The 23,197-nt window shown below is 38.2% G+C and overlaps 1 protein-coding gene across 8 annotated transcripts in view; it reads right to left on the bottom strand.

Moving 5' to 3' along the window:
- DIAPH3 (diaphanous related formin 3) overlaps nt 1-23,197 on the bottom strand; it is a 487,836-nt gene that overhangs the window by 368,153 nt on the left and 96,486 nt on the right. For all 8 annotated transcript variants that reach the window (XR_004958076.1, XM_036249888.1, XM_036249889.1 and 5 more), the window contains exon 5: nt 18,798-18,928. Coding sequence is in view for 7 of the 8 variants with exons in the window: in XM_036249888.1 (XP_036105781.1) it covers nt 18,798-18,928 (131 nt within the window). In the remaining variant the exon portion in view is untranslated. The remainder of the gene's footprint in view (nt 1-18,797; nt 18,929-23,197) is intronic.

The raw sequence follows: 23,197 nt of genomic DNA, 5'->3' as shown, positions 1-23,197 counted from the left end.
TATCAATCAACTTAGAAAATTCAAGAGAAGGAAAGCCTATTGTATGTACCCATATTTTTACTTTCTTCCTAGTATTTCAAGGTGCCTTCTTTTCTCATTTCCTTTCTATTATTTAGAAAATGTCCTTTAGTCATCCTTTTAGGGTAAGTTGGCCACAAATTCATCTGAGTATGTGTTGATTTCCTTTCATTCCTGGTGTTTTCACAGGACAAAAATATCTGAGCACACTGGCCTTTCCTGTCTTCATTTGGCCTCCATGATTCCTGATGAGAAAACCAATGTCATTTAAACTGTTTTTCTCCACAACTAGAGTGCCATCTCTTGCTGCTTTCAACATTTCTCTCTCTGTTTTTCGTTTTTAAAAGTTTGACTGTCATGTGTCATACTGTTTTTTAGGTGTATCCTGGTTTAACCTTGCTTCCTGTGACATTGCTCCAATGGAGGAAGGAGGGGAACCAACTGCCAGGTAGGTATACAAGGTCAAATTTCCCATTTGGCCTTCACTGACACCAGAGAGAGAAGGTTCTCTGTTACTGCTGAACATGGGTGGGAACCTGGGCTCCCTACCTGGCCTCCATGGTGCTCCCTGGTGGTGGGGCTGTATTGCTATGCTCACCATGTAACCTCCCCTGGCACTAGTGGGAAGGGAGGGAGGGAGAGGGTGATCTTGTTACCACTAGGTTGTGGTGACAGTTCTGACTCTCTACTAAGTCTCTGACACCACCCAGTAGGAAAAGGGAAGAACACTTCATCACTGCTGTCTGGAAGTCTATGTCCAGGCTCCCCCACTAGCTTTGATGGTGTGGGTAGAGATGGGGCCCCAGTTCTCTTCTGTGGTATTTGGGGAGCAGAGACTGGTGACTGTCAAAGTTTTCTGTCTTTCTGCCAGCACCATTCATGGTTCTTTGGCTTAAGAGAGCAGGCTTTTGAGGGGTCTTCTGCTTGTGTCTATTAGCATTTCTGGGTTGCCTACCTCTATCTCCAAATCTGGGATAAAAGAGGCAAAAAGAAAACCCCAAAAACTCACCACCATGTTGTTCGTGGGGTCCCAAGTTTCCTAGACTATGTGTTGTCTAGTATTTATTTCATATATAATATCTAGGTTATTGTAGTTGTGCTTAGCAGAAGAAACAGAAAATTGCATCTACCCCATCTTCCTGGAAACATAAGTCTGAAACGTCCACTGTTATCGGCAGAGGCTCTCAGCAAGATACCTAAGAAAAGGTAGTAACAATAGTAAAAGAAAAACCAAATAAAAAAACTGTAACAAATCCTAAGTGACAATTCTAAAAAGAGAACAGTTACTGCTGAAGTGAGGTAAAAAAAAAAAAAAAATGAATTCAGGAGCAGGTTAGAAAAAACGCTGTAGAAGCCAACTTCCAATTGCAGAAGAATAATAGAAGAAAAAGAATACTAAGGACATAATAGGAGATTAAAGAGTTGATGGGAGAAATCTGAAGGACCAAGAAGAGGTAAATAAAATAAACAATTGAAATAGTGTGTAATAAACACTATGACAAAAGCACACAAAGGATGCTGAAGGAGCTGATAAGACAGCTACTTACCAACCTAGCCTGGAGCTAGAAAACATCTCGAATTAAAGAAAACTATGCCTATAATCTTTTTTTTTTTTTTTTTTTTTTTTGTTCAGGTAGAGTGGGAGGGAGAGAGAGGAACAGAGAGAGAGAGAAACATCGATGTGAAGGGACGCATTGAGTGGCTGCCACCCGCACAACCGACCAGGGCCGGGGACAAACTGCAACCGAGGTACATGCCCTTAGCGGGAACCGAACCCGGGTCTCTCAGGACCGCAGGCCGACGCCCTAACCGCTGAACCAAACCGGCCAGGGCAATGCCTATAATCTTGACATGGAAAGAGACTAATACATCTTAAGGTTGAAAAGTAGAAATATTAATATATATTTTTTATTTTTGTTCAAAAATACATTTTTGTGCACATCAAGAAATGTGTGCATGTACATGTTTGTAAACAACACATTCTTAGTCATTTTCTACCTAATCAACTCATTCAATTACCTCCTGGTTTCCATTCCATGTATGAAACATGGACTAATACCCATGGCATAACGAACAGTCAAGACTAATGTTCTGCTGTCTCATACATTCATTTGCTTCTGCTCCCATCAAGAATCAGTTGGGTTCATTTCCAAACTGATTTTTGCCAGTTGCACTTATTACTAAAATTAGATAAATTAAGTAAAATTGCATAAACATATCATTGAGAATATATCATTAGGATACCATATCATTGGGAGAAGAATTTTTATAAGGACATTTCTTTTTCTTTATTGATATTAGAGAGGGAGAGAGGGAGAAACATCCATGAGAGAGAACATGGACTGGGCGCCCTTGCATGCCCCCCACTGGAGATTTGGCCCACAACTTGGGCATGTGCCCTGACTGGGAATCGAACCGATGACCCCTTGATGCATGGGTCAATGCTCAACCACTGAGCCACATCGGCTGGGCAAAAGAGGGCATTAAAGAAAATACATTTCTACAGTGAGATTACTTTGTAAGAGCTTCTACATTACTGTTTCACTTTAAAAATACTAATCCGAGGATAATGCATTATGAGTGTGGTTCACGCAATGAGCCTGTGCCTACTCCAGGAAAAAGTCTAGGCTCCACATCAAAGGCTCAAAAAACAAAAAACAAATGTTTATGTTTTGAATCCCCCCTACCAAAAATGTTTAGGGCATATTTGAGTCACTTATTTTATGATTTCTCACTTTTGTTTGTTTCTGTGTTTTTTTGAATCCTCATCCGAGGTTATTTTTCCATTGCTTTCTAGATAGAGTAGAAAGGAAAGAGGGAGAGAAATATCGACGTGAGAGAGACACACACCAATTGGTTGCCTCTCCCAGGACCGGGGATCAAACCCGCAACCCAGGTATGTGCCCTTGACCAGGAATCGGACCCACAACCCCTCGGTCTGCAGATCAACACTCCAACTGCTGAGCCAAACCAGCCAGGGCTATGATTGCTTGCTTTAACCAATTGTTTCAAATAAACAGCCAAGAGCTCTGGCTAGGTGACTTGGTCAGTTAGCATCATCCCATACACCAAAGGGTTTCAGGTTCAATTCCCAATCAGGGTACGTGTGGGAGACAATCTGATCACTGTTTCTCTCTCCACATCTCTCTCTCTCCCCCCCTCCCTCTCTCTAAAAATCAATAAAAATTATTTGGGGCGGGGTGAATAGCTCTGGACAGTTTTCTCAGTAGTTAGAGCGTCAGCCAGGGGACCAAATAGTCATGGGTTCGATTCCAGTCAAGGTCATGTACCCTGGCCCTGGTCTACTGCTCCCTCCCTTGCTCCCTCCCTCCCTCTCCCTCTCCCCCCCCCCCCTTCCCTCCTTCCCTGCCACTGTATCTGAAGATAAACAGAAAAATATCATCAGTTGAGGATTAAAAAAACAAAAATAGAAACAACCAACAGCATTAAACAAGAGGATTTCCTCAGTAGACGTGCACTTCCACTCAAGAAATTCTAGTGCCAAAGTGGGTGATATTATACTTTTTTTCTCTTCATTTTGCTATTGTGTATGATCTTACTTATTGTATTGTAATGAACCTACTCTTTTTGTAATAAGAAAAGTATTTTTTAATTACCCAAAATAACAATCTTACATAAACGCCTAGGGAAACAAAGTTATTTTGCTAAAAATCAATATAAGAAGCTTCTTGAAAGAGGAAAAAATATATCACTGGTCACATGTGACAAAGTAACAAATTTCATACCTTAAACTTAGAAGGTCAGCTTTAATACTCCATATAATATCCAGATGCAATTTACATTCCGCTGTCAGAGTAATATATCAGCAATGCTGAATATAATTATAGCTTATCTTAAGCTTTTATTTTCACCTGCTCTTAGCAAGGTGACTAAATACTTAGAATAAACCATTGGGGGTGCATACAAAGCAATCAACATGCCCTGTAGGACAAAACAAACATACACCAAGTCCCAATAGATGACTCATCCACAAAAACCATACTAAATTATACAGCCAGACAAGGAATTCAAGAAATAAATATTGTTCTCATTACAAAATAGGTCAAACTTCAAAATAAAACCATTAATATGTATACTTTCTAGAAACTGACTTTTAAAGAAATTATGTATTTAAAACTAGTCATTTATTCTCACTTCTAATATGAGATAAAACTTAACTACTCATAGCCTGCTAACTGCAAGATTTACAAATATGAAGTCGATTAACACAAATTTGATATGTTGTATGTAATACATACTGTACTATTAAAGTTAAAAAAATATTAAGATGAAATACATGTACATTACTACACATATCTACTTTTTAAAAATCCACATATAAGTGGACCCATGTAGTTCAAACACCTATTGTTCAAAATCAACTATAATTTGACAACCAGTATATGGAGAAAGAAAAAGTATGATCACATTGCCATCACCTGTCCCATGATCTGTTCCTACCCTACATACTTTACTATTACTGACCAATAGTGGCCCGATAGGTCAGATCAGCCCACAAACTTAAGTCCATAATTGGCCCTTAATTGTATCAAAGTCATTGCTAGACCTTCTCTCATAATGCTCCCCTCCACAGAACTGTCCGTCTTCCAAGGGCCAATTCAAGTTCCCTTCTTCTTCTTCGTACTGTCAATAATTTAAGTTTCTCCACTTGCTCACTGGGCTCCACACCCTTGACCCATTACTGCCCGTTTCTCTTTCTTTTTTAACAAGATCTCTCAAATTACTTCTTGACAAGTATGGTCAGTACTACTTCACCATCCATTCACTCAATCTCACTTCAATCTGGCTTCTGCCATCCAGACTTCAAAAAATTGCTTTTCTCAAGGTCACCACCAACACCCTCTTGCCAAGTCCGGCCGTACTGCTATCATGCACCACTTTTCAGTAGCATTCTGTGTAGTTTCCACCCTCTTCTTTTGAAACACTCTCTCTCTTGGGCTCAGATTTTCTGGGTTCTCCTGCTCCCTACTGGCCACTCCTCAATCTGTTTTCCTGGCTTCTGCTGCCTTTATGGACCATGGCTGGAGTTCCTCGGGCTTGTTCTGGGCATTCTACTATATCTTTCTATTATCTTCACACACACACACACACACACACACCACCCCAGGATCTCAGCCATTCTCTGGGCCTCATGTATAACCAACATATTAACAACAGATAAGCACCTCCTCATTTGTCCACTGAGCTACGAACTCACATATACAGCAGCTTGCTTGATATCGCAAACTGTGAAGCTCTAGACATATCCAATTTGACATGTTTAAAAGAGGTATTTTGGTTTTCTTGTTCAAAATGCAAGAAACCAGTAACAACAACCATCTTCTTCCATCCCAGTTAATGGCATTACTATCCACCTATTTGCTCAGGTCAAAAACCTAGGTGTCACTTTCAACTCATACCACACATTCAATCTATCAACATGTCCTACAAGTCTCTACCTCCAAGTCACCTGCAAAATCCACCCACTCCTCACCCCACCACCACTGCAGTCTTTACCCCAGCCATGCTCATTATTCCCATGACGCCTGCCATAACCTCCCTTCTCACCTGTCAACTCTTTCCTGCCCTTCAATCCATTCTCTTCATAGTAGTTTCTTTGAAACAGGTAAATTGAGAATATGTCATTTCTTGAATAAAACTCTTCATGGAATAAAAATCCCATCTCCTTACCATGACCTTTAAGACCCCTTACAGTCTGGCCACTGGCCACCTCTCTGATGGCTCCACCCTCCAGCCACAGTTTCCTGACCACAGGGTCTCTGCTGCCCAACATGGTGCTCAAGGCCTATGCTTCTATTAACTAGTTCCTTGCCTTTCCGTCTCCATCTTCACCACCTCAGAAAGACTTTCCTTTGTATCTAAATACTCTCTACCCACTACAATACGTGCCTTGTTTTTCCTTGACTAACGTGATTATATTTTTTGTTTTATTTACTTTTTTTTTTCTAAGTCTCTTTCCCATATGCTTCTTGTTACTGTGGTACCTAGCACAGGTATAGGTAGGTACCACATAGGTAGATTAACAAATACATCCTCTGCTTTACTCTAGGGGCATGTTATCCATACCACATACTGAAGGATCTAGCTAGATGGCAGCTGGGGTACCATTTGTTCTTTAACGCATGTTAGATGTTTCTCTTCAAATAAAATCTCAGTAATTTGAAGACAGGGAGAAGCCCTGTACCTCTTCTAGTCTTCCAACAGCGAGGTGTTTAAAGATGTGAAATACTTGACCTCCTAAAAAATGTACAGTACAGGTTCATACATTTTGCTTTATTTTATTCTTTAATTTTCCTATTCTCTTGTTACTATGTAAATCCATTTAACACATACTCTGTTTTTCTCTGCTGAGTCCCATAATAGAATTCCACAGCAACATATACTTGTCCTTCTTCTCAGAAATTCATAGCATGGTGGAGAGAGAAAGCAGCCATACCTAGCGAGACTTGAGAGGGCAAGGTCTCAAAACGGTTACACAAGGAAAATTACCTGACTTTTTGATCTCTAAAACTATGTTGTTCAAAGGCGTAGCCAATAGCAACATGGGGGTATTTACATTTAAACTCCATTCCCAAAGTCACCTTAACCACATTTCAAGTGCTCAATAACCACACATGGACTGCGCAGACACAGAACACCCCCATCACGACACAAGTTCTCTGGACTTATGCACGAATGAGCCTAATTTCTCTGGAGCCCCGCAAAGGCACGCCAGTGACCTCAGCGGATATAACCCTAATGGGGTATTTCTTGCCTGTTATCTTTTATGAATTTTAACATATGAAACATGTTTAACATATAAAAACTATACTTGTTTCTTTCTGACCTATATTACCCTGTAACAAAAAGCTAGAAATTCATTGCCCATATCGATAATTGACTTATACTCTGTAAGATTTTCTGAATCATAAAAATTAAGGCTTCCTTTTATTACCAATATATTATGCCTCTCTATGTATCAAGGCCTTTCTTTATGCAAAGGTATATATTTCCCTTTTTTTTCTTGTTGCCTTAAATATGTTTTCATTGATTTCACAGAAAGAAAGGGAAAGGGAAAGGGAGAAGAGTAGAAACAGGGATGAGAGAGATACATCAAGCAGCTGCCTCCTGCACGCCCCCTACTGGGGATCAAGCCTAAAACCTAGGCATGTCTCCTGACCCGGAATCAAACCAGTAACCTCCTGGTGCATGGGGCAACACCCAACCAACTGGGCCACACCAGCCAGGCAGTGTATATTTCTTTATATAGAGCTTTGTCAGGCAATACCAAGAAAAGGACTATTTTAAATCCTTTCCTTAATTTACCTAGCAATATTCTAACATAGTAACAAGGCCAAAAAAAAATTAGTCTAACGAACACACCGCAGAGAGTCTCTCCCTACATGTAGGGCACTAACCGACTGGGAGCTTCAGTGCCAGTGATACAGTATTTCTCCGCTGAGAATATGGACTGTGCTAAAGAAACCAAAGTATTCCGTAAATCACTCCACACTGATGGCTGTTACAGATTTCAACACATGAAAAGGCTTACATTCCCAGAACACACAATCATCATCGAAAAGAAGGGAAGTTCCTTATATTTCACCTTTATCTCCATGAGAAATTGTGTAACTACCAGTATTTTTCCCAAATTGTTATGGCATAACACTGTCTTTTGTTGTCTTTTAAACAGTAAATTAATCTCTTCAAATATTTAGTTTTCAGTCACATATTCTTACTTTTATATGACTATCAAACCACTGTATTTTTTAAATGAAGATTTAAGACCTTATGTTACATTGTGACTAACTTTACATTTTAATGATTTTTTAATAAAAATTAATCTTGGCTATTCAAACAATTTCTATTTTATTTTAAATAGGCTGAGAGATCTATATTTTAAAACAGATTTGGAACACTTTACACTTCTAGGACCTTCCAAGTCAAGGATAAATTGATCTACACAATTCTTACTCAACAGGTACAGAAAATATGTATTTCTCTGTTAAAAGCAATTACATTTCAATGTACTCTGATTATTAATTTTGCATTCAGAGTCAAAGCTTTTAAGATACAGGTAGAGTTCTTTGAAACCAAGTACTTATAATACATTTTACTACATCTATAAACCGAAACCAAGCCATACTATGAATGACAGTACACAAAAGACAGAGCCTCCTCCCAGAACAGTCAGTCTCCTAGAGAATCTCAGAAAAATAACACCAGCTGTGGAAGGACTGTGAGAGCACTGGAAAAAGATTAGCTTGCCCTTTAAAAATATCAAGTTAGTACTCCTTTGAAAACGTTAATAGCTATTTTCTTCCAGGGCATTTTTTCATTAATATTTCATTTACTTAAAATATTTTGGAAAGGAGATGAAAATAACCTAAAATTAGAGGGCATTTTCAACAATTATTTGTTTAATAAGCAATATCAAGTGTCATAAAAGTTACGGACCCTGAATGATAATTTAGACATGAATAATACAAGGTGTCTCCTAAGATATATGGCAGTGTCTAAATAAAGAAGTTAGAAAGAATATTAACATCCTACCTATACTTTTCGACTTCTTAATGTAAAACAACCAGGAAGAAAATGCTTTTAACAGGTAAAAGCCCATCTCTGTGAGGAAAATTCTGTTTAAGAAAATCTGCACCCGACTAATATTTGTAGCCCACCAAAGGGAGACGTTTGTGGCTTCTTGGTGTGTAGCCACCGCGCTGACTGCGACGCCCTGGCTACAGCAGCCACATTGGGACGCCATGGGCCGCAGCTCGGCACTGCCTGGCAAGACGCGCCTTCCCTCTCCTTTTCTATTCCTTAACAGCTGGCATGAAGCCTGCACCCTTAGCCTCATCTTTCCCAATCAGCATCCTCCATGAGATCATTCTTCGCTTCTCTCACGACTCTCTTGCTATGAATGTCCACTCAGCCTTTGAGGTTTTAAGAAATAATCCTTACTATTCTAGACTTGAATTCCTTTATCAAGTCTCACAGCCCTGGACTTACGTTGGAGAATAAGCAGTCACACTGTGTTGATGTCAAAGAAGACAGTGGTTACCTAGGATGAAGCTGCTCAGGCAGCAATGTCCAATAGGGCATTTTACAATGGCAGCAACAGTCCACGTGTGCTAATAAGACAGCCCCTCGCCACGTGGCTCTGTGGAGCACCTGAAATGTTTTTCTTCACTTAATCTTAAGTGCATTTAAATATTACCCAGCTCAGGAAAGAAAACTGGGAGCCACCTTCACCACTTGCCTCTCGGGCATTGCTGTCAAAGAGAAAGGCAAAGGAAGGAAAGGCAGAAGAAACACAAGAATGTAGATCACTTAGGAAAAGGTTTACTCCTCCTTCCCATTACAGAAATTTTCACTAGTACTATCACCATAAATCTGTACATAGTATTAATTCGCAAACATTTTCATAAAGACAATTCAAAAAACTATGTCTTACATCTTCTTAATGTAAAATTCTAAATCATGTCAAGGGAATAAAAACAAACTGGAACACATTATTAATAAGAACATATATTATCCTCCTCCTCTCATGTCTAACAAGGGAGAGGCTTTCTATTATATCCCCCAGAAAGGAACATGGAGGATTACTTCTGGTCACTCCCTGCACCTCATTATCTGAATATCCCCCAAGGATTGGTTTATCAAATCAGTGACAGCAGGAAAGGACACTGAGCACGTAGGACCCCAGCCTGCAGTTTCCTGTTCTCTCACCTGAGAAAACCTGCTAAGTTCATCAGTGAGAGGAGGAAAGACGCATCCTTCACATTCAAGTCCCATGTGCTTGTCAACCTGGCTTTGCCAGCAGCACAGCTGATTTTGAGCCTTATCTGACTTCTGGGTCTACTTCTTCAATGTATTCAGAACTCGAAGGCAAAAAGGGAATGTACAGTATCTCCACAAAAACTAGTATTTTACATGTGTATATGTGAAACAGGAGAGTAATTAAAGGAAATGGAATCAATGGTAAAGGATCTCTTTTCTGTGGAATTCAAGCATGAGTCATAAATAGAGAAAGCTCTTTGGAAGACAAAAGACACAGAAAAAATACCGAAGTAAGTATAGGAGCCAAGAGAGTGACCTTTTATTTAGCATGACTAAGTTGACAATTTCAAGATCTTCAAAGCAGAGTAGCCCATTCTTAGAAAGTCCTGACCTAATTCAAGATCCTGCAGCATATTATAAAACCACATTTCTTCACATCTATTAATCTAAGTGTGGGTCTCATTAACAATGTATTCGTGCTTGGCCTATTTCCTCTCAGTCCCCTTCGTCCCCTTTTTAATGTTCTGTTCTTCTCTCCAAGAGTGACCCTGTAGGCTGCAGTTCCCAGGCTGTGGAACCATGCTCACTACCAGGCGTGGCCAGTGAGATGTGTCCCCATGCCAGTTCCTGCCGTTCCACCCCAGCTGCTTCAACATTGTCTCTCCGTCTCTCCCTTCAATTTGGTTTCTCAGTCTTTCCATCACCTATTTAACCAATTTCTGGTATTAACTTTGTTTCTGAAAAATATGTAGAGTGCTCTTTGGTTTCTGTCTTCCTGTCAGGATTCTGACAATATGCACAATACACACATATACATATAGGTGAATATATAGTATGATTCTGGTTCCATCTCCAACTACTTCCTAGGAAAGCAACATCGGTGAGTCCAAGGAAAGCAGCAGAGAATTTTAGATCACAATGATCAAGCTTTAAAAAGAGGCCCAACAAAAAAAAACAAAACTAAATCACTTCATCACTACCAAACCAGTATTACAAGAAATGTTAAAGGATCTTCAAGAAAAAAAAAAAAAATCCAAAATATGAATAAATACATATCTATCAACAATTACTTTAAAAGTATATCAATTAAAAGCTCCAATACAGTGACTAAATGGATAATAGAACAAGACCCGTACATATGCTGTCTACAAGACATTCACTTCAGATTGAAAGACACACACAGACTAAAAGGGATAAAAAAAACACTCCATAAAAATGAAAACAGACAAGCAAGAAAAACTAGGGATAGCAATATTTATATCAGACAAAATAGACTTTAAAACAAAGGCTATAACAAGAGACAAAGAAGGATCCCACAATTCCACTTCTGGGTATTTATCTGAAGAAACTCAAAACACTAAATCGAAAAGACATGTGCATCCATATGTCCATAGCAGCAGCATCATTTATAATAGCCAAGATATGGAAACCACCTAAGTATCTCTCAATAGAGAAATGGATAAAGAAGTGGTATGTATACACACACACACACACACACACACACACACACAATGAAATTAAAACAAAAAAAGTGAATGATATTTTGCCATCTGAAACAATGTGACTAGATCTAGAGGGTATTGCGCCGAGTGAAATAAATCAGGCAGAGAAAGACAAATGCCATGTAATTTCACTAATGTGTGGAATCTAAAAAACAATATAAATGTCAAGCAGACCAGTGTCCCTTTCACGTCGATGTTTCTCTCTCTCTCTCTCTCTCTCTCTCTCTCTCTCTCTCTCTCTCTCTCTTCCTCTCTCTCCCTCCCACTCTATCTGAACAGAAAATGAAAAAATGTCCTTGGGTGACAATAAAAAAAAAAAGAAACAGACATCAAAATTACAACTAAATTATGATCAACCGTTCTTGAGAACCTGAAGACTAGCTGAACAGAATTCCTATAACTGAGGACATAAAGAAAAAGCCACAATGAGACTGGTAGGATAAACAGATGTGAAATGGGCTGGTCCCACACCCACGAGTGGTGGTTGAGAATTCAGCAGGACATCTCCGATGCAGAGCTCCCCACTGAGCAGCAAGGGTTCCTAGCCCCACACTGGTTCCCTAGCCCAGACCACCAGTGCCAGAAAGGAGAGTCTCCACAGGACTCGCATAGCTGTGAAAATCCTTATTGTGTAATATACAAACCCACACCAGAAACCTATCTAATCCTATTAACCAATGTCACCCCAATAAATTTAATTTAAAAAAATTCTAAAATGGCAACAAAGTGATTGGAAGCTACACAGAACATCTCCCAGAATCAAACTGGAATTACAACTAAAATAAAGACAAATCATCAGGAAAAACTAACAGCAAAACAGTTGGAGGGAACCCTTATAACCAGAGATGGAAAGAGGACACCAAATTGAGCCTGGTAAGAAATGCAAAAGCATGAGAGGGTGGGCTGGGAGCCCACGGACAGCAGCTGTTTAAGCTGTGAGCAGCTCCCTCGGGGTTAAAACCCCAAGCCAGCTCCACAGCACAGAGGGCCGGGACAGAGCACTAAATTAGCTAAAGCCACTCACCTTGGGCTCCAGAAAGGGAGGGAAGACTGAACTGAAACTATGTGGAGACTCGGGAGCTTAGAGACCTGGGAGGGCACTGGGAGTTTTCTGCTGAATCATTCCCTCATAGGACAGTAGTCATCTTACTCAAAGAGCCCCTTCCCAGAGTCCCAGAGAGAAGCAATAGCCCCTCCCTCAGGAATATATCACCACGCAACAAGGCCAAAAAAAAGTAAACTGAGACTAAATAAGAGCTAGACATGGCCATCAAGTATCTGCCCCTCCCACTAGAAATCATCTTACCCTGAACACCTATTGTATTTTTTCATTCAGCTGAGGGCTGCAACCCAAGGCTCATCAAGTAACTAACAGTGAGCAGGCAAAAGCTAGAGGAAAACTGAACTTTCAATAGGCCTGCAAATCTACCCAGGAAATTAGACTGGACAATGGTGTTTAACATGGGTCCTCCCAAACTTATCCAAACCCAGAAGAGGGAGTCACAGAACACCAACATCCACAGGGAAAATTTGGCAGGATCGAAAACCCACTGAGTCAGCCAAAATGGTAAAACAAAGAAACAAATCCCCAAATGAAAGAACAAGAGACCTCTATCAAAGATGAGATAAATGAGCCCTGGCCAGTTTGGGTCAGTGGTTAGAGCATCAGCCTGAGGTCCAGAGAGACCCCAGTTCGGTTCCCACTAAGGGCACGTACCTCGGTTGCAGTTTGTCCCGGTCCTGGTTGGTCGTGTGGGTGGCGGCCACTCGATATATCCCTTTCCCATCAATGTTTTTCTTTCTTTCTCTCTCTTTCTCTCTCTCTCTCGCTCTACCCCCCCCCCACTCTATCCGAACAAAACAAAACAAAAACTGTCCTTGGGCGAGGATAAAAAAAAAAAAAGATGAGATAAATGAAATGCAGTTAAGCAAGTTAACAGACCTAGAATTCAGAGCCATGATCTTGAGAAAGCTCAACAGCATGAGTAAGGACATCAACACCATGAGTCAAGACATAAAAACATTGAAAATCAACCAATTGGAAATGGAAAACCACCAAGAAGAAATGAAGAATGACATAGCAAAAATAAAGAACATATTGGAAGGACTAAACAGCAGACTAGAAGAAGCTGAGGACCGGATCAGTGAATTAGAAGACAGGGTAGAAAAAAGTCAACCAATCAGAAAACCAAAAGGAAAAAAATTTAAAAAACCGAAAGACAGATTAAGAGAACTGTGGGACAACTGGAAACATAATAACATTTGCATCATAGGAGTCCCACAAGAAAAACAAAATGAGAAAGGGTTGAAGAAATAGTGACAGAAAACTTCCCTAATTTGGTGAAGGAAGAAGGACAGAGAACCCCAAGTAAGAAGAACCCAAACAGGCCCACACCAAGACACATAGTACGTAATTAAAATGCCAAAAATTAAAGACAAAGAGAATCCTAAAGGCAGCAAGAGATAAGCAACAGGTTACCTACAAAGGAACCCCCATAAGGCTCTCAGCTGACTTCGAAACAGAAACACTACAGGCCTGAAGGGAATGCCATGAGATAATCAAGGTCATGAAAAATAAGGATCTGAATCCAAGACTACTCAACCCAGCAAGGCTATCATTCAAAATAGAAGGTCAAATATAGAGTTTCCCAGACAAAAAAAGGCTAAGGGAATACATTACCACCAAACCAGCACTGCATAAAATGTTAAAAGAACTGCTATAATTAGTAGAAGAAATAGAAAGAAAAATATAACCACAATAACAGCAACCAAGGTATGTGCCCTTGACCACAATCGAACCCGTGATTCATTGGTCTGTGGGCCAACACTCTGACCGCTGAGCCAAAACAGCCAGGGAAAAGTTTTTGTTATAGGAGCAGAAAAAAGAATAAATGTGTCTTCCAAATTAGTAAATGAGGAAAAATAAGAGATTAAAAGTCTATCCAAAAGAATTTAAGGATGAGGAAGAAGGAAAAGAATGAAGAATACAGAAAAGGAAGAAGGAGCAGAAGGAAGAGGGAGAGATGGGGGAATAATATGGAAAGGTAAACAGAATTAAAAATAAAATATCAGATATAAATTCTGAAATATTTTTAAATCAATGTAAAAAAATAAAACAGCAAGATAAAGACAAAGATTATCAGAAAGGATTTTTTAAAAGTGTTCAGATGTTAGATATTTCTAAAGTATAAGAAAAAATAAAAGGTATAAAAAATGATTCATTGTGATACAATGTGAGGAACTACACACACTGACATTCATAAATCTATAAAAAATAGAGAGAAAACCTCAAGTCACAGAAGAATACAGGGGAAATGATGTCATTTACAAAGAGTAGAACAGGACATCAAACCAATATATTAAGAATACATATATGGTGAAACTATAATAAAAAGAAAATAAAAGTGATAAGCCCAAAATTCAGGACAGTCGTCACCACAGGATAGTGGCAGAGGCTATATAGAATTAAAGAGGAATTCATGGAAGCTTTAAAGGTATAGGAAATATTCTATATCTTAGCTTAAATAAGTGAGTACTTGTTTGTTCTACTGTTACTGATAGCCTTTTTATATGTTTAATGTTTTATAAACTAATTTTTAAATAAGTCAAAGTATTAGTAACTTCAAAATTTTTGGTCTTAATATTTTTCTTCAGTTCATGCTATGGCAAAGAGTACATGATTGCACTGCTTGCCACAAGCTTTTCTCTTTCTTTCATCACACGTGTAGTACGTGGCACAAAACATACGTGGCGCAAAACATATGTCAACACCAATGTTAAGCTCCTACAGTGCCTTTGTGGTTTCAAGCTCAGAACGGGAAAAACTAGATTTCAAACATGACCCTGATTAAATGGAATACTGACACACTAAGGCTGCTTGCTCACTTGCTTTGCAGTAAACAAATATATTTAAACTGAAAATTTTTTAAACTGATTTTCTGTAAGTTACTTTTATTAATTTAATCAAGTTTAGTTCCAAAAGCTCAATAGAAATCTTTTAACAAAGGTAACTTTAGCGAGAAAATACTTCCAGTTCCAGTAAACTTCAAAATGCAAAAATATTTCTTGTAAACCTCTAAACATTAACCATGAGTAAAGGAAAATAATGCCTAAAATCACAAAACATAAAGACCTGATAAGACTGGATTTTCTGAGACAGAAGTCTGATCCTTGACAGCTGCATCAAATTGAGAAAATGAAGATGCATTCTATAATTACTTTGCTCTGTGCATAGATGGCTATGGACTAAAATGCTTGCTATCAATCATAATGATGTTAGTGTCTACCTTTTCACATTTCCACCTCAACGTGCTTGATAGCTTAAATGTAATTGCTGACTATGTCAAGATTCACTAAAAGTAATATTTGATAATTTGAAGAACTTTCTTCTCGGGTATTTCAAAAATAAAGCAATTTCGTCTTTTAGCACAGAGGTGTGTCACCAAGAATATTGAATAATCAATAGAACTTCAAACGGAAGAACTTTGTGATCTTCAAATCAACTCTTCATAAAAGGCTAATAATCTGGTCTATCATGCAATGGTTTCTACATAATTCACCATCCGGAGAGTAAAAGGCTGGCGGGGCTCCTAACGGCCAGGCAGAGCTTCAGCAGTTGATGAATGGCTCTAAAAACATTACTTATCAGCTGGCGGAAAGGGGTGGCGCCTCCTACCTTTTCCTTGATTTTTAATTTAAATAATCCTGATTCCAGCATTGGAGAGCTACCATAAATCAGTTCACTTGTTTCTTTTTCAACTCTATCTGCAGACATTACGGAATTCAACTCTAATTTTCTCAGTAATACCACAGATTGAACAATGATCTCAGACGCTTACAAAAATTAGAATTCCTTCTCTCTTGAAATTTAGTCACATACTGTGCATAAAAAGGGAAATAAGAAAAACTGACTTATCAGCAGATACATAACTGACAGCAAAATCTAAAGATTTAATCATAGGCATAATTTCAAGTTTCACATGTCCCTTTAAGTCATTCCTCTAATCGGAGCACTAGGCGCAGAAATGTTCTCGAGTATCTTCTCAATTTTCCATCTATGTAAGTGCTATTTCAGGGAAAACAAAAAAACTGTCTAATAAGATTTGCCATTCCTTTCTTTTAACAAGACTACTTTGTAGGGAACATACAAATCGCTTGTGGATTCCTCATATTTTAGAACTGGCCATTCTTGAACTATTTCCATAGTGTTTAGGTTTTTCAAAAATGTTTTTATTGATTTTAGAGAGAGAGGAAAGAAGAGGGAGAGAGAGAAACATCAACGGGAAAGAGAAACATGGATTGGCTGCCACCTGTGTACACCCTGACCTGGGACCAAACCTACAACCTGGGCATGTGCCCTGACCAGAAATCAAACTGAAAACCTTTTGGTGTACCGGATGATGCTCAATCAACAGAGCCACACCAGCCAGGGCTGAATTTTTTTTTTTTTAATTAGGTACAAAGGAAAGAGATATATACCATTATTCCCCAGTGTTTTTAGGTGAAATCACAAAAATAATTGTATCTGTTGTAATGTGCATGAATTTATACATAAAACCCTTCCTGTTGTTCTTTTGCTATTATATTCACTTATTCAAAAGACTAAGATTGAGAAGAAAAGGTATACTTTTAATTATATTGAAAAGCCATGAATATCTCCATTGCTCATGGCTTCCAGATAAACTGAGAAATCAGTGTATCTCCCCAATCAACCCCAAAATACCCTCTTCCTACATCAAACTCCACAGGAACAGTGCCTGGATCAGCTTTGCTATTTTCTTAAGCCCACATCTAATGTAGTACTATACTTGAAAAGTAGCAGGTGCTCAATAATTCTTTTACGAATGACTACATTTAACAGTTACAGAAAAAGTTAGAAACCAGGGCTTTTTATGTATGACTATACCTATAAATACATTCCTAATTCAACTTAGTTTTTAACAATAAGCAAGGTGAGACTCAAGAAGGCTAAAACCAAACATCATTGTTTCAATCCACAAATCTTGAGCGAGTACTTTCCATGTGCTAAGCACGGTCTAGTAAAGAGAGGTAAATAAGATATATGAAGTCCCTGGTCTCATGCACACTCTTGGTTTACAGTCTGGAGAACAAATTGAAAGTGGAAAAATATGAAAAAATAAAGATAAAGGTGAAATATAATAAAGATTCTTTGTTCACTCTTCATACTTCTTAGTTAAACCTCACTCACTTCCATGACTTAGCAGGTATGGTCCCTGTTTTAAATACTTGTACTGTCAAGGATTTTTTCACACTATAGTCTAACTATAGGAATGTCTAAAAAATAACAATCACAGAGGATATCTAAGAAATTCTTTTACATATTAACAACCAATCATAGTTTGCCATTCTATACAGGAATATACACCCTGGAATATACAGGGGTGGGCAAAAATAGGTTTAGTTGTTCGTAGGGAAAGAGACATGCAAGTTATGACTATTACTTGAATAATTGTGTTTCATGTACTCACAATTCTAAATTGTACTTTTGTCTGCCCTTGTATATATGTATATATATACACACACACACTCATACATACTTATCATGTAAATGCAGATATGTTCTTATGCAAAAATAAGCATTGACATACAATAAATAGTTAAAACTGATCTAGCTGAGACATTTGGAGCTGTGAAATTCTGATTCTATGACTGCTCAGATAACAATTTCATAATAATTTCTGCTTGAAAAATTTTAGGAATATGCTCAGCTAAAAAGTCTAAAAATTGATTTATAGACACCCTTATACTAATGTTCCCAGCCAGATACAGAACTCTCAGTTAAATCTGTATTCCAGAAAATCAATTTTTTTTAGTGCAAGCATAGCTAAAATTCAGATTTTACTGGGCATCCTGTATTCATATTTGCTAAATCTAACAACACAAACCTAACACAACCATTTTCAATAAAGGAAAACATAAACCAGTGGTATTTCTTGCTATGTCAAACAAGAATAGCCAATTGATATGCGATACCAAAATTCAGAGTGAAACTCAATCACATTAAATTTAGTAGTTTATGATCTTCACTGTTCTCTCTTAAAAATAACCTAAGTTTTTTTAAATTCTAAGGGAAAAAAAGGTGAGTTTTTAAAAGTCCATAGGCTATGTATTACTCAATAATAAATAATAAAAGTACAATTGAGACTAAATTTTTTCATGCATATAAATATTGTGTATTCAATTTTTACTTTAAACCAGTGGTTCTCAATCCCTTTAGGGGTCAAATGACCCTTTCACAAGGGTCACCTAAGACATAACAGTAGCGAAATTACAGTTCTGAAGTAGCAACAAAAATAATTTTATGGTTGGGGGGGTCACCACAACATGAGGAACTGTATTAAAGGGCAACTGCCTTAAATAGTTATTGAGGTATACTGGCTACTAACTATAGAAGAAAGTATTAAATTAAAATGACAGGTTAATAGTCACCATTTAATTTGTTAACATGCCCTGATGATGTTCAGACATAGGAATTACCTCACAGGATTACTAGTCAAAGATACACGCAGTGACTCCAGGCACGTGACAAGTCTTTCATCTGCAGACCCCATTTTCAGTTCATGGATGAATTCCTGAGGTGAAATCTGCCGATTCCTCTTAAGACTTCCCTGTAAAGTCATAAAAAATTTTGTAATTCATACTGTGTGAAAATTATCCATTAAAATAACAATTACATTAACCCGCCCCCCTCTCATATGAACGACTACACACAACTACTCAGAAAAATATTACTTTGAAAGGATGATTTCCTTACTTCTGCCCATAAATCTATAAATTCATAACCCAAGGCATCCACAAAAGATAGTAACAATATCAAAAGGTTTGCAAATTAAAATTACTTTTTCAAATAAAAAATATGAAAAATAAAGCGTATAACATAGAAAATATTTTAAAATATAGTAATATGTTTTAAGCACCCTTTAAAAGCAAAATTCAATACAAGATTCAATAAAATATTATGAATATCCCAAGCAACACAAAAAGCCTGAGATTTTACCCTACATATAAGATAAATTAGCCTGTTACTGTTTCATGGATGCTGAGAGAACACTCAAGAATCCTAAAGTAGAGTCAAACATTTTCTTATGCATATATTGGTTCCCCAACCCACCAACTAGCTCAGTGATGGTGCTGGACCAATGATGGAAGCCTACACGCGCTGTGCATGGCATCACTTGGAAAGAACACTGAGCTTGGGGGATTCATAATATTTTTTTACAGTGAACAGTAGTAATAAGCCTGCTCATTATCCATAGACAAACATAACTTCACTTCTAAGGCTCCTCATTCAAATGCAAGGCTGAAAAATGGCCTGGGTAAAGATCATTCATTCAGTCCTTGAATTCTTGGCATAACAAGAAAAAACTACACAATGATCTTCAGGGCCCGTGACAGACTGCCTCACCCAATGATAAAATTCTCTCATAAAAATTTGTATTCAGAATATTTACAAACTCCTACAAATCAATATTAATAACACAAACAGTCCAATCAAAAAAACAAGATATATGAATGGCCAATGATCACATGAAATGATGTTCACAATCATTTATCAACAGGCAAATGCAAATTAAACAGTAAACTAACACTACACACTCCCTGGAATGGTGAGGATGTGAAGCACCTAGACCACTCCTACCTGGCTGGTGGAGATGCACCATGGCGGTGCCCCGCTGCAAAAGAGTTTGCCAGTTTCTTTAAACCTAAATATACCTTGACTATAGGACACAGCAATTACACAACTACGTGTTAAGCATGAGGGATAAAGAAATATATCCATTCCAAAATGGCGGCAGAGGGAATGGAAGCTACACAAACCATCTCCCAGGACCAAACTGGAATTACAGCTAAAACAGAAAAATCGATGGAAAAAAGCAACAGAAACACAGCTTGCAAGGACCATATAACCAGGGACACTGAACTGACCCTGGTAGGATTGTGCAGGCGCGAGATAGGGGCTGGGAGCCCATCAACAGCAGCAGTCTTAGCTGTGAGCAACACCCTCAGGTTAAACTCCCAAGTGGCTCCACAGCACAGAGCCGGGACAGATGCTAAAATAGCCACCATCACTCACACTGGTCTCTGGTAGAGGGAGGGTGGACTGGACTGGAACTGTGTGGGGACACTCGGGATTTGGAGGGTGCTCAGAGCTTTTGCTGAGTTGTACTCACACAGGACGGTGGCCATCTTACTCATTCCCAGGGCTCTGGAGAGAGACTGTAGCCCCGCCCTAGGAGATTCAACCCTACTAAGTGGTCCATTGAAATGCAAATTGAGGCTCATTGAAAACCAGTGTTTTCTCCTCCCTCAGGAAATCACTTTACTCTGAACACCCCAGGGAGTTTTTCATTCTACTTACAACCCAAGACTCTTCAAATAACCACTACTAATAGCCAACAAGCAAAAAGCTGGAGGATAACTAAACCTTACCTGGGCTTCCAACTCTACCCAGGAAAGTAAGACTTGACACTGGTGTTTAACGTGGGTCCTCCCACACTCATTCAAACCAAGTAGAGGGAGCCACAAACAGCAGAACACCAACACTCACAGGAAAAAATTGGCAGGATCCAAAGACCACTGAGATAGCCAAAATGATGAAACAAAGACACAAATCCCAAATGAAAGAACAAGAGACCTCTACCGAAGATGAGATAAATTAAATGCAGTTAGGCAAGTTAACAGACATAGAATTCAGAGCCATGATCTTGAGGAAGCTTAACAGCATGAGTAAGGGCATCAACACCATGAGTAAAGACATAAGAAAATTGAAAATCAACCAATTGAAAATAAAAACCACCAAGAAAAAATGAAGAATGATACAGCAGAAATAAAGAAAACACTTGAAGGATTAAACAGCAGACTAGAGAAAGCTGAGGACTGGATCAGTGAATTAGACAGCAGGGTAGAAAACCAATCAAAAACCAATCAGATACCCAAAAGGAAAAAAACAATTAAGAAACATGAACACAGCGTAAGAGAACTGTGGGACAACTGCAAAATTAATAATACTTGATTCACAGAAGTCCCCAAAGAAGAAAATGAGCAAGGATTAGAGAATATATTTGAAGAAATAGTGACAGAAAACTACCTTAATTTGGTGAAAGAAGAAGGCATTCAAGTTCAAGAAGCACAGTAAGGCCCAAGTAAGAAGAACCCAAACAGGCCCACACCAAGACACATAGTAACTCAAATGCCAAAAAATAAAGACAAAAAAGAATCCTACAGGCAGCAAGAGATAAGCAACAACTCACCTACAAAGGAACCCCCATAACGCTATCATCTGACTTTTCAACAGAAACACTACAGGCCAGAAGGGAATGCCATGAGATAATCAAGGTCATGAAAAAACAGGGATCTGAATCCAAGACTACTCTATCCAGCAAGGCTATCATTCAAAATAGAAGATCAAATAAAGAGCTTCCCAGACAGAAAAAAAAAAGATTAAGGGAATACATTAGCACCAACCCAGCACTGCATAAAATGTTAAAAGGATTGCTGTAATTACTAGAAGAAATAGAAAGAAAAATAGAAGCACACTAAACAAAAATGGCAATAAATAAGTACATATCAATAATCACCTTAAATGTAAATGGTTTGAATGCTCCCATAAAGAGACACAGAGTAGCTGATTGGATAAGAAAGCATGACTCATAGGATTGGATAAGAAAGCATGACTCATAGATGTTGTTTAAAAGAGACCCATAGGTTGAAAGTGAAGGGATGAAAAAAAAATCTTCCACGCAAAAGGAAAGGAAAAAAGAGCTGGGGTAGCAATACTCATATGTGATAAAATAGATTTCAAAAAGAAGGCCATAACTACAGAAAAAGAAGGCCACTACATAATATTGAAAGGATCTATCCAACAGGAAGATATAACCTTTGTAAACATATATGCACCCAATATAGGAACACCAAAATATATGAATAATCTTTTGGAGGACTTCAACACCCCGCTGACATCACTGAATAGATCCTCTAAACAAAAAATTAGCAAGAAAACAGACTCTAAATGAAGCACAAGACCAAATGGACTTAATAGATATCTACAGAAAATTACCCCCAAAACTACAGAATTCACATTCTTCTCAAGTGCACATGGGACATTCTCAAAGATAGACCACATGTTAGGACACAAACTAAGTCTCTACAAGGTTAAGAAGACTGAAATCATATCAAGCATCTTCTCAGATCACAATGGCATGCAACTACAAATCAACTGCAACAAGAATATGCAAAGACATTTGAACACATGGAAGCTAAATAGCATGTTATTAAACAATGAATGGGTTACAATAGAGAGCAAAAAAAATTTATTTTAATTCCTGGAAATCAATGAAAATGAACACACAACAACACAAAATCTATGGGATGCAGTGAAAGTTCTGAGAGGGAAGTTCATAGCACTACAGGCCTACCTCAAGAAACAAGGAAAATTTCGAATAGACTATCTAACCTCACAACTCAAAGAACTAAAAAGCAAACAAAAAGAAAACCCCAGAGTAAGTAGAAGGAAGGAAATAGTAAAGATCAGTGTAGAAATAAATGACACAGAGACCAAAAAAACAATTCAAAGGATCAAAGAAAAAAACAGCTGGCTTTTTGAAAAGATAAACAAGATTGATGGACCCTTAGCTACACTCACCAAGAAACAAAGAGAACCCAAATACACAAAGCAGAAATGAAAGAGAAGTAACTGACACCACAGAAATACAAAAGATAGTTAACAGATACTACGAACAATTCTATGGCAACAAATTCGACAATCTAAGTGAAATGTACAAATTTCTAAAAACATAGTCTCCCAAAACTGAACCAGAAAGAGATAGAAAACTTGAACAGACAAACAACAACAGAAGAAATTGAAGATGTAATCAAGA

This window comes from Molossus molossus, unplaced genomic scaffold (assembly GCF_014108415.1).
Source record: "Molossus molossus isolate mMolMol1 unplaced genomic scaffold, mMolMol1.p scaffold_m16_p_9, whole genome shotgun sequence".
In the NCBI taxonomy this organism is placed as follows: Eukaryota; Metazoa; Chordata; class Mammalia; order Chiroptera; family Molossidae; genus Molossus; species Molossus molossus.
The sequence above is the reverse complement of the archived record's forward strand: the minus strand, read 5'-3'. Positions and strand labels throughout refer to the sequence as shown.